Source organism: Brachycentrus maculatus, unplaced genomic scaffold, assembly GCF_059751285.1.
Source record: "Brachycentrus maculatus isolate JH-2025_06_01 unplaced genomic scaffold, ASM5975128v1 h1tg000503l, whole genome shotgun sequence".
NCBI classification, from domain to species: Eukaryota; Metazoa; Arthropoda; class Insecta; order Trichoptera; family Brachycentridae; genus Brachycentrus; species Brachycentrus maculatus.
Window position 1 is genome coordinate 536,467 of NW_028281249.1, and position 13,367 is coordinate 549,833.

The following is a 13,367-nucleotide window of genomic DNA, read 5'->3' on the forward strand; positions in this document are numbered from 1 at the left end:
CTTCCATATGCAACTGTGATGTGTATTTTATACACCATATGAAAATGTGATTTAAAATTGGGAAAAATGTGAATATTTTTGCTTTTATTGACCATATAAATAAATCGCAAGTAGTCACCATAGCTGGCGTATTTTCTATATCTCGACTTTTAAAATGAGAATGTCAATACAAAATATAATAGATACGGGCTCAGAATTTTTGTATTTCCGTAATATAATTATAAATTACATAAGTATTGTAGTTGTCCATCTCCGTAGTGTAATGGTCAGCACGCTCGGCTACCGTTCTGGAGGTCCCGGGTTCGATTCCCAGGGGGGGGTAAAATAAATATTAGTGATTTTTTCACTGTACTATTTATTCAATATTACCCTGGACTGGTACCTGAAGCGGAGGGCTGATCACCTTACCTTCATGTGTAACGATCAAGATTACACTGCGTTTGTATTACGCAGTGCCCTATGCACCATTGGGGCGCAGATAAGGGTTTTCATTATTATATTAAGTATTGTAATATAAAGTTATTCATTTGCAGCGAAGGAAATAAAAAATTATAAAATAATCGGGGATAAAATCACCAATACACAAATATTTCTCAGTGTGTGTGCGTGTGCCGTGCTTTCTGTATACGCGCATGTCGTAACGTGTTTACTGCGCTAGTAGTGCGCAGATTGTCTTAGCGGCGGTCGTGTCGCTATGCCAGCTATTGCGGCTACTTACGATGTATTTTTTTTCTTGTTTTCAGATACTTGCCAGAGCTAACAACACAATATTGTTATATTTACTTCAACTATGGTCAATAAAAGCAACATTATTGTGAGAAATACTTTGTTTTTTGATCCACTCACATTTTTATTAACAACCAACTAGTTTCGGCAACAACCTGTTGCCCTCTTCAGGGTTTAATTTATGACTCTTAATCATAAATTTAATCCTGAAGTCATAAATCAAACCCTGAAGAGGGCAACAAGTTGTTGCCGAAACTAGTTGGTTGTTAATAAAAATGTGAGTGGATCAAAAAACAAAGTATTTTTATTTATTTTATATATCAATATGATCCACAAAGTTAATGCTTTCTTTATTGAAAACATAATAAAAGCAACATTTAGGAATATTCACGTTTTTCCCGTTTTTCTATCACATTTTCATATGGTGTACATGATACATATTACCGGTGCACGCGGAAGTTTTTAGCACCGTAAAGGAAGGGTTAACGTCGATACTCCTTTGAGGAAAGTTCGCACCGACGTTTATTTTACGTCCATACTCCGGGAAAGGTTAATAGCGTGTGGGCACCGTAAAAAAAGGTGGAAACCTCGACTGATGACTATGTGAAATGTAACGACAGTTCTCTGCGCCAATACTGGAGTCAGCAACTGACCCAATGTAAATCCGCCTTAATATCTTCCTATTATGGGTGAAAGTAATTAATTTAATCTAGAAATTTGAGTATGGACAAAACGTGACAGCTTGGTCGCGTCGATTTTAACCTGTAATAGGATGATATTTATATATATATATATAGAGTAATATTTTGTTATCTGAATGAATCTACCTGCAAGAAAAATTCAAAGTGCACAATAATTAATAAAATTATTTTTATTAACCTTCGCTGAATATATCGGTGTTTTAATTTGAAATGATTAAAAATGTCAAAGAAAGGCTCGTCAGCTTTTAGCTTCGGGAGTGTTTAACAACGTCTCTAGCAATTACTTTTTTTTTAACCCATTGCACCACTAATAAAGATGACATAATTTTTTCATACAATTTTATTTTGACACATTTTTTTTATTACAATAACATGGAGACTAAGTCACACAAAAAATAAATATGGTAAAATGTAAAACCATATTTTTTATTTGTTGGTATGCTAGATCATTATGGCTCATCCCCAGGTAGTTTTGGAAGAGTGTGGCTTTAAAGCATTCTGTTATGCGGATAGCCACCAAATATTTTCACATTTCCATTGAGATTTGCTCTTTTTTTTCTTCAAGAAACACGTTTTGCATAATCTTGATGGGTTTTGTTTGACTGGATTTGGTGAAATATTACAAATTTAGTACATAATATTTTGTTGAAATATTACAAGCGCAACCAGTTTGTTTACAGCCATTTTGGAGGTATTGACAGATGTTAAAATATAATTGTGTCAGGTTGTGGTCGCGTGGTTAGTGTCGCGGACTCTTAAATCAGAGTTTCTCGGTTCGAACCCACTCTACCACAATTTGATACCTATTTCTCATAATGAGTCGCTTAGGCTCACAGAAATAGTATAAAATTAAAATATTTGTGTCAATAATAAAAACACAATTTTTTTAAATTTTTTAAAATATATATATATATATATATATATATATATATATATATATATATATATATATATATATATATATATATATATATATATATATATATATATATATATATATATATATATATATATATATATATATATATATATATATATATATATATATATATATATATATATATATATATATATATATATATATATATTGTAATGAATAATGTGAAATAATTTGTAACTATTACATTTAATTACGAAATCAGTAACCGAAATTCACTTATTTATGTCACTTTTATGAATAAAGTTATTGTCATTCTGAAGTGATTATTCTTCGAAGTGATTGTAAAAACAATCACTTCGAAGACAAACCGGGAAATTGCCGACTTTGTGAGTCAGTGACAAATCGACCTTGGCCGGATATTCCCCGGTTTTGTGTTGCGATGGGTTAAGCATTTCAGTGTGACAAATATGAGACATGTCTTGCGTATATAGAATCGACTCACAATTTGATGCAATAATTTTAATTATACTCCACAATTGTCAATCAAAATTAAGAGCAATTTGACTATGTTATATGAAAAGTATTGAATCTAACCACATACTCCCCGGAGGTCTTTGTGATAAGCTTTTAGACTTAAAAATATTGCTAGCGCTTCGAATATTAAAAGACACATATTTTTAAATCTCTTTTTTGACGTTCACTTTATTACGATATTTGGAATCGATAGCTAGTTTTCGATAAGTATATGAGAACTATTAAAACATATTACCGTAGGAAGTTTCAAAATATTTTTGTAATGTTTCACGAGATTGTTTAATTTATATTATTCTTGGCTGTCTTCTTTCACACTGAGGCAGCTTTATTATAGATGCAAGTATTGCAATGACATCTTCATGCTACTTAATAAAACAATGTTATCAATCGTGTCTATTTATTTCATCCCTTTTCCTACCGACAACTATAAAAGCTGAAGAAGAATGTGGAATTTTCATTTCTTAAATTTTCGCAGATACTTTGTGGCATGTTTTATAAACTTAATAAAATTAAACAACTTTGTTTTAACCACTTTTTTATTGGTACACTTTATCCAACCGGTTTCGATAAGAACCTCGTCATCATCAGGGTTTATGTAATAAATTTTAAAACATTTAAATGCTCATAATTAATTACAAAAACTTTCACGCACTCCATACACCATATGAAAATATGATTAAAAAAATATGGAAGTTTTTGGAAGGGTAATTTATTATAAGTATTTCAATGTTTTACAATGTAGTACATAAACCCTGACGATGACAAGGTTCTTGTCGAAACCGGTTGGATAAGGTGTACTATTTACCGAGTGAAGCTTAAACTATAAATAGATAGATTTTACATCACAGCCGAATCATTTAATGAAAATATCTACTACTCCATGACATATGGGATCGAATGCAGAGCGGACACCGCAGTAAAAAAAACGCACTTAGAGTGTCAGAAATGACTCTAAGGAGCATATCTAGCAAGAGTCTACGAGATAGAATAAGGAACACTAGGATAAGAGAATTTTGCTAGATGGAAGATGTTGATAGGTGGGGAAGGCAACGAAGAAAACAATGGTGTGCACTCATGTGAGGAGAATGGAACCATCCAGACTCCCCCACATTGCATTGCATGGTTAACCCTAAGGTAAACGACTCCCGGGCAGACCACCAAAGAGATGGATTGACAGCTGGGAATCGACATTGCAGGAGACTAATCCCTCTTAAAAACAAGCCACAAGACCTACACCAAGAAGAAAAAGAAAACAACCTTTCATAGGCTGGCTTAAATGATCACTTTATACACATGTAACATTTACCATTCTCAAATTTTACATGTTTTGTTTATCCCTCAATTGACACATGCAAGTTCTCGGCACCATCTATAGTTGATTTGAGTTAGTATTTTTTTTTTAATTACCAGGGACCTTCATGAAATATTTGTAAGATTCTTGACGAATTATTTTACATACTGGGAGATGCCTGAAAACGTTTTTTGTTTGTTTATTAAACTCATAATTTGACCAGTTATTTTATATACCAAAAAGGAGAGCAGTAGTAATCGATGAGGTACTCGGAGTTGCACACTCGTGCTAGATGGTGTGAGTTACACTTTGCTAATATGTACGTCCGCCTTCTTAGTGTAGTGGTAATTGCACTAACTAGCTGGAGTTCCGGGTTCGATTTACAAAAGATGCAAGGTTACATATACATTGTTTTTGTGCAATTTAATTTTTTTTAAACCTTGGCACCTTGCGATTTTTAATTATACACGTTAATTTAATTCATAATCAAGATTTCAGTGCCCTATGCACCATTGGGTACAAATGAAGGTTACAAAAAGAAGAATTTGTTTATGTTAGAAAACCGGGGTTGTATTGTTTTACTTCTGTGTAAGCACCTCTTTACAATGAAATATCTCTCTATTGGCATTCCTGGAAAAGTTTTGTTACAAATTACACCCCAAAGATGTCGCCCTGCGTCCTCCGTTATTGTTTTCTGTCAACCGCCGACACTGACGTTTGGCCGCAGCATCTATTGATGATTTGTGCAAACAAGTATGGGCGAGCCCATATATTTTTTCTATTTATCAAGACAGATCGTTCGCTAGCTGTTAGGTGACAACCGTCGCGTGTTCTCGTGATAAGGTGTACTAATTGTGCTATCAAACAAATAATATAATATGGTGAGAAGGTGATGTGCTTCGAGTCTTCGCGTTCCTGATTACAGCACCGCTTGAAACCATTAGGAAATATGGGTAAGTGTTTTTACCGGCGTCGCTGTTTTCCTAGTGAATTCGATACATTTCCTTCAGTTTTCTTATAAATATAGTATTTTAACATCATTTACTATAGTGTGCGTGAGCTTGTTACGATTTTCCGTCTAATTTATGTCATAATTATTGATTTTTTCAGTATAATAAAACGCGCTGCTCGCAGCGTGAGTCACAAGTTCCCCGTACGTGATCCGAAATTTAATAAAATCGTCAATTTCATTCCTAATATCTTATTAACATTATCATAATACTTTTCCGCAATATCGGCGGTCCGAAGACGTTATTCGCGGTTGCTAATTTTTATTTGCGTGGCAAATACTTTGGCCTTTACACGCAGGTGCTTTAAAATTGAAAATGCTTAGGTAATGTATGAAATTACAGATTATTGTTTGCCTAATGGCTGGGGGACCTTTAAAACACCTGAATATATTTGCTTATATATTACTTTAAGTATTTGACTTAAATTTTCGTCGACTAAGATAAGCGATCATCAGTACAATTCACTGGGACTTATCTCGGTCTATTTTAAAACGAAACATTCTAATTATATATTTGTTAAAATTCCTATCAATTATTTACTATGTAGGGTACGGAAAAATAACAAAGTTTTGTATTATTACCTCACGTATGACGTGATTTACGTTATACCCAACATCAATCTTTCAAAAAATGTTTTTTTTGTCAACCATAAACCTCTAAAATCTACTAATTTAATCAGCAATTAACTAATGGTCCTTATTATAAACGAAAATCGCTTGTTTTTTTATCACTTGAGTTTATTATATTATAACGACTAGTTTCTGAAGCTTTGCTTCCATCTTCCGTTCTAAATAAAAACTTGGATGGAAGCATAGCTTCCGAAACTAGTCGTTATAATAAAATAAATATAACTCAAGCGGTAAAAAACAAGTGTTTTTCTTTTAAAATTTCATCATGTCTTGCCACAAAGTGAATGCCGAAATAATAAATAAAATAATGGTCCTTATACTTTATAAAATTAAAGAAAATGAAGTAAAGGGTGAATTTAACATTAATTGAACATGGTCATGGTTTTTCAACATTGAAAAAATTATTTCACAATATTGTTTAATTTTTATATTTGAGGGTTATAAATGTAAAAGATGCTAGAAAATACGAAGTATAAATTGAAATTAATGAATTTTTAATTACTGTAATAGAGTTATTATTATTGTGGCATGAAAATATAATAAAAAAATATTAACGTTAGATTGTAGTAATAATATCGCTCACTCCTTTCAACAACAACGTCATATATCAAAAAACTTGATTTTTCAAAGTTTAAGAATATAATGAATGTATAAAAAATAAATATCAAGCCACTTATTGAACTTTTTACTGTGCAACACATCTTTTTAGGTAACACCTGAAGGTTTTTTTCCATTTGAAAAATATTTAATATATTTTAAAAAATAATTAAACAATACCTTTTCTTCAAAATGCAAAAACAACACTTTCTGCCCTGTAGCGGGTAAATATTAAGTTAAAAATATGCCGCTTTTGCTGGGATATAATACATTTTCTGGGCATAACGAAAATGCACAACTGAAAATTTTCGGTTTTTGATATATGACGTTGTTGAAAGGAGTGAGCGATATATATTAGATTATGGTACCTTACATAAATAAAATTGTTTTTGTTTATTTGCCTACATCTCAAATCAGTACGTAATTCTACGATCGCTTTGAAATTGCATTCGATTATGCTCGTTTTAAAAAATACGTTTTTGTTGTTGTTTGAAAAACATTTTTCAATGGCAGCGCCATCTGTTACGTAACAGCACATACACACAACACTAAAACTTGCTCGTGACACCTTGCTTCCCGACTTTTCCTGCTTACTTTACAGACATTATGTACTTGACAACAGCATTTGACTGTTTTCGATTGCATTGTTGTTTTTTTTTTTTTTTTATATATAAAAATGCATTTCTAAAATAAAATCATATAAAGTCACACTTAAAACCTTTACCATAGCTTGTATGTAATTGTTATTTTAATTAACTACTTAAATTCGTTCAATTTTAATTCATTTTGACAGAAAAAAATCATGGTCTTCAACCCGTGCCTTATTGTGTATATAACATAAAATTTTCTTTATCCTCCCACCAGTCTGATGATGTCGGTAACGACGATACCCGGTGACTAGTCGAATAAAATATCTGTGTAAAAAACTACGTATTAGTTATTTTGTTTTATATATATATATATATATATATATATATATATATATATATATATATATATATATATATATATATATATATATATATATATATATATATATATATGTATATATATATATATATATATATATATATATATATATATGTATATATAAATATGTATATATATATATGTATATATATATATGTATATATATATATATATATATATATATATATATATATATATATATATATATATATGTATATATATATATATATATATATATATATATATATATATATATATATATATATATATATATATATATCGCTGTTTTGATCGTGGTATTTTATGAGCACGTTCAAGATATTACGTTACAATGTATTCAAGGCTAAAATCGGGAGGAAAAAGCTTACAATAATGACCAAGTACATAACAATATACGTCGGTCAATTTCTTACACAGTCATTGTTTTAAATTGCAATATAAATTTAATAAGCATTATATTTCTATATTTATGGTGGTGCGTAGAGCACTGCACTGTGTCGGGTTGTGGTCCCGTGGTTAGTGTCGCGGACTTTTGAGTCAGAGTTCTCGGTTCGAACGCGCTTCACCACAATTTGATACCTATTTCTAATAATGAGCCGCTTAGGCTCACAGAAATAGTATGAAATTGAAGTTATCTTGTAAATAATAACACAAATATTTCAATTTAAAAAAAATACCCTTTTCCCACCTTTTTATCACATTTTTTTTTCTCAGTATTTAGTGACATCTAAAATTTTAATTTATGGTTTACTTGGTAAATACCACTAATTCTTAAAATCTATTGTTACACGTGATTCGGTGCATTACGCATCATTTTCAAACACCGTAATACCGCGTTTGAAAATGATGTGGAATGCATCGAAACACGTGTCACAGTAGATTTTAATAAATAGTGGTATTTACCAAGTAAAACTTTAGTGGATATTCCCAAACACAGAATCCATTCGCCGGGCGACCTCCGGAGAGGTCATGCCCGATTTCTTTAAAGAATGTGTATTGGATATTTTTTTAGAATATAAATGTGTTTAGAAAAATATTATTAACTATTCAACAGTGTGTGTTTGTCCGCCTCCGTAGTGTAATGGTCAGCGCGCTCGGCTACCGTTCTGGAGGTCCCGGGTTCGATTCCCGAGGGGGGTAAAATAAACATAAGTGATTTTTTCACTGTCATATTTATTCAATATTACCCTGGGCTGGTACCTGAAGCGCAGGGCTGATCACCTTTCCTTCATGTGTAAACGATCAAGATAACAATGCGTTTATATGACGCAGTGCCCTATGCACCATTGGGGTGCGGATAAGGGTTTTATTATTATTATTATTATTAGAAAAATAAATTGTATATTTTTTTATTAACCCCTTACCTTTCAATAACTCTTTTCATTTCAAAACGGATTTATGAGGCGAATGTTAGTGGGAAAAGAAGCAGAGGAAGACCGAGAAAAACATGGCACGATCAGGTATGCCAAATACTTGAAAGTGGTCAGGTTAGGAGTCGTAACAATCGGCGGGTATGTATGAGGAGATGCATGAACGTGGAAGAGGCGAAGAATGTTTGCAAGGACAGAGTGGTGTGGCGCTCTATTCTCTCTGCCTACCCCTGCGGGAAAGCGGCGTGATGGTTATTTATGGTTAGTTTTTTATGATTATTTCGAAGAAAATTTTTTTTTTCAATGCGAAAGTATTTTTTTAAGAAAAAATCAATTACGTATAATGTTACCTGGATTTAGAGAAAATTAAGTTGCGACTGAACGAATGCTGGGCCTTAACAAAGGTTATATATTACCACAAGGTGACTGCCAAATAAATTAATGAAATTAATATCTAAAACTAGTAGAAAACAAAAGTTACCGCAACCGCGGAGTATGATATCATATTAATATAAAATTCATATCAATTTTAACCTTGTATCATTAAGTAGCTAAACACGCTGTTTAGCTACCGTGCTGGAGGTCCCGGGTTCGATTCCCAGGGGGGGGTGAAAAGAAATATTAGTGATTTAACACTGTAATATTTATTTAATATTACCCTGGACTGGTTGCTGAAGCGCAAGAGTGATCACCTTGCCTTCATGTAAGTAATGATCAAGATAACACTGCGTCAGTTTGATGCAGTGCCCTATGCACCATTAGGTGCGGATAAGGGTTATAATAAAAAAAAATCATTAAGGTATCAATCCTTTTCTACGCGCACTCATCTAACTGCGAATTTCAAATTGGTTCAACGGAGGAAAAGATTTTTTTTTGACTAGTGGTTGATAGCTCATTGCTAAAAAGCTTTAAATATAATATTTTCTTAAAAAAACGTTTGTCTTATTTTTCAAAGTATGAGTGTCATATCGCTCACTCCTTTCAAGAACGTCGTAAATCAAAAATCGTCAATTTTCAGTTGTGCATGTTTTCGGAATGCCCAGAAAATGTACCATATCCTAGCAAAAGAGGCATATTTTAAAATTAATATGTACCCGATACAGGGCAGAAAGTGTTGTTTTTGCATTTTGAACAAAAGGTATTGTTTAATTATTTTTTGAAATAAACTAGTTATTTTTCAAATAGAGAAAAAACCTTCAGGTTTAACCCAAAAAGATCTGTTGCACAGTAAACAGTTCAATAAGTGGCTTGATATTTATTTTTAATAAATTGTATTATATTTTTATACATTAAAAACGTTCTCCTAAAAGATCAAGTTTTTTATTTATTTATGACGTTCTTGAAAGGAGTTAGCGATATGTCATGTGATACAGAATACCACACTGTTGGATTTCCGAAAGTTCATAGTTTAAAGTAGAAAAACACGAAGCCCTTGAAGTTTTCTTTTTTCCGTACATTTTTGGCACCAATTGTTGCGTCGTCATGATGTATTTCCCAGCCTTTGTAAGGCTTTGATTTTTTTAAATTACCTAACGTCCGAGTGACTCTGAAATGGCTACGGCTTATGCAACACTGATTATCACGACTTTGTTTATGCTTCAAGTTTATAAGTTTTAAAGCCTATTCTTACTTGTGAGTAGGTTTTCTCTTTACGAGTGCAAATTGTAGGCAAAAACATATAACATAATTGTAGGAATATTTAAGCTTATCACTGCTTATGCAACACCGCTTGTCGTGTCCCAAATAAGGCTCCGACTTTACAACTTTTAAAGCCTATTCCTAATTCTGAATGGTTTTACTTTTAATTTTCTATTTCATTAAATTCACGAGTAAAAATTCAAGACAAAAACCACTTTTAATATTTGAGTACATATATAGTATATCGCAAAAAAATGTACGTTCACTTCTTTTTAACAAATATATGAGGCTCATGTGGTTGGTAATAGAAGCAGAGAAAGACCGAAGAAAACTTGGCATGATCAAGTATTTCAAATACTTAAAGTTATTCTTGTTTATTCAATATTACCCTGGACTGGTACCTGAAGCGGAGGGCTGATCACCTTTCCTTCATGTGTAAACGATCAAGATAACACTGCGTTTATATGACGCAGTGCCCTATGCACCATTGGGGTGCGGATAAGGGTTTTATTTATTATTATTATTATTAAAGTGGTCAGGTCAGGAGACGAAATAATCGGCGTGTATGCAAGAGAAGATGCACGAATGTGGAAGAGGCTTAGATTGTGCGAAAATGACAGATTAGTGTGGCGTTCTATTCTCTCTGCTACCCCTGCGGAAAAACGGCGTGGTGTTTAGTTAGTTTTTTTTTTATTTTTATTTGAGTTGATAGTTCTAAATTTAAATTTAGAATGATATTTATTTTATTTGGTGAGTGAGTATGACTGATTTTATTTTGGTGTTTGAAATTTAAATTAAGAACTAAAAACAAAAGAGCTGGTGCCTTTCAAATTTGAATTTAGAATGATATTTCTTTTATTTGGTGAGTGAATTTTTTTGTGTAACAAATTTAAAATAAAAACAAAATTTAATTTAGAAAGGTATTTTGGGACCAGTTTTTGTTAAAAAAGTACACGAATTTATTTTTGTGCTTTAAATTATGTTCTAAAATAGCTGCTTAAGAGATCTGATGCTTTTTAAAGTTTATTGTGTGAAAATAAAGAGTTTTATTTTAAAGGGTCCGACCAGTTTATCTTTAGAACGTTTTAAAAATACTTTAAAATGTATTTTTTAAACTTCATTTCCAAGTTTCATATACTTTAACGTTTAATTTTAAAAAAATATTATGAATTCAGTTGATGTTTTGATATCAATTTATATGATGAAGGCAAGCGTGCACAACGGAGTCCTGGTTCCAACTCTAATGTATGGAAGTGAAACACGGAGTTGGCAAAAGAAGGATGAAAGTAGACTGAATGCAGTCGAAATGCGATCTCTCAGAAGAATGCGACAAAACGATGTATGATAGATGTGCGAATAGTGAAATAAGGAAGGAATGCAAAGCTGAGATAAGCATTATCGATAAAATTAAGAAAGGTGTGTTGAGATGGTTTGGACATGTGAAACGAATGAGTGAGGAAAGAACGGTAAAACGGATTTATGAGGCGAATGTAGTTGGAAAAAGAAGCAGAGGAAGACTGAGGAAAACTTGGCACAATCAGGTATGTGAAATACTTAAAAGCGACCGGGTCAGGAGTCGTTATAATCGTCGAGTATGTATGAGGAGATGCATTAATGTAGAAGAGGCGAAGAATGTTTGCAAAGACAGAGTGGTGTGGCGTTCGATTATCTCTGCCTACCCCTGCGGGGAAGCGGCGTGATGGTTGGTTAGTAATAATTAAATTAAAGCTACTAGATTGCTACCGGGTACCAAACCTAATGTATGGAAGGAAGCATGGAGTTATATAAAAGTAGACTGAATTAAATTTGATCTCTCAGACGAATGTGCGGCAAAACGACGTATGATAGATGTTAGGAGGGTGATACATATAAGGAAAGAATGCAAGGCTGAGTTAAGCATTATCGATAACATTAACGAGGTGTGTTGAGATGGTTTGGACATGTGAATCGAATGAATGAAGAAATAAGAGAAAAAAAATTAATGATGCGGATGTAGTTAGTAATAGAAGCAGAGAAAAACCGAGGAAAACTTGGCATGATCATGTATTTCAAATACTTGGGCGTGGTCAGGTCAGGAGTCGGAATTATCGGCGGGTATGTACGAGGAGATGCATGAATGTGGAAGAGGCGTTTTTTTTTTTTTGCAAATACAGATTAGTGCGGCATTCTATTCTCTCTGCCTACCCTTACGGGGGAAGCGGCGTGATGGTTAGTTAGTTTTTAAAATATTCTTCATACGTGAGAATTGAAATGCCAGTTTATTTTTATTGAAATTCCAAACGAAAAATAAAACGATCGACTCGTCCGCTAACCCAGTTCTCATAATTGAAATTAACACCTCCTCTGCGATGGTGGGTCTGATCAGACCCACCATCGCGGAAAATTATTAATTACTTAATAGGTAATTTTTTTACGTCGTTTTCCTTCAGTGTAATCGTTCTTCAAACAATTACCTACAAATTGAGATATAAACGAAAATTATCGGACCAGATTCAAATGAGTTATTTTAAAAAAAGAACAAATAAAAGATCAAAAATCATATTGAGTAAGGTCAGTTGTTCGCTATCAATGTGTTAGTGTGCCGTCTGCCGTGCCCTGGAACTCCCCAAAACAAAAGCAAACATTGTCAATCTTTGGCGATTGATTCTGTATATTGTTTTTTTTACATTCGTTTTAAACTGATTTATTTGTTTACTTGTATGAAAAATACTAAGGATCACGTTTAAAAAAAGTGTAATTATTACATAAGTTGTTAATATTTTCATAAATTGATTCGGCAGTTACTTTTTGGTAAAATCTAACCATTTTTAATTTAAGTTTTACTTAGAAAATACCACAAATAGTGGTAATATATAGTATATAATAGATTTATGTATATATACAACACCGACATACACAAAGTTACTAACTTCAAAACTTCACAATAAACTGTTTTATGTTTGAACAATTTCTAGTTTTTAAAAAAAAATCTTTTGGACACGTTACCACAATGAATGGCAGGAAAAAAATAAATATCTCATAA

The 13,367-nt window shown here is 32.3% G+C and overlaps 1 protein-coding gene across 4 annotated transcripts in view; it reads left to right on the forward strand.

Moving 5' to 3' along the window:
- The first annotated feature begins 4,818 nt into the window (after positions 1–4,818).
- Positions 4,819–13,367, forward strand: part of Unc-115a (actin binding LIM protein Uncoordinated 115a) — a 211,033-nt gene continuing 202,484 nt past the window's right edge. The window contains exon 1 of one of the 4 annotated variants that reach the window (XM_088272509.1): positions 4,819–5,085. In XM_088272509.1, coding sequence (XP_088128635.1) covers positions 5,082–5,085 — 4 coding nt within the window. In that variant the 5' untranslated portion in view covers positions 4,819–5,081. The remainder of the gene's footprint in view (positions 5,086–13,367) is intronic. The other 3 variants (XM_088272510.1, XM_088272512.1, XM_088272511.1) reach the window with 3 other exon arrangements.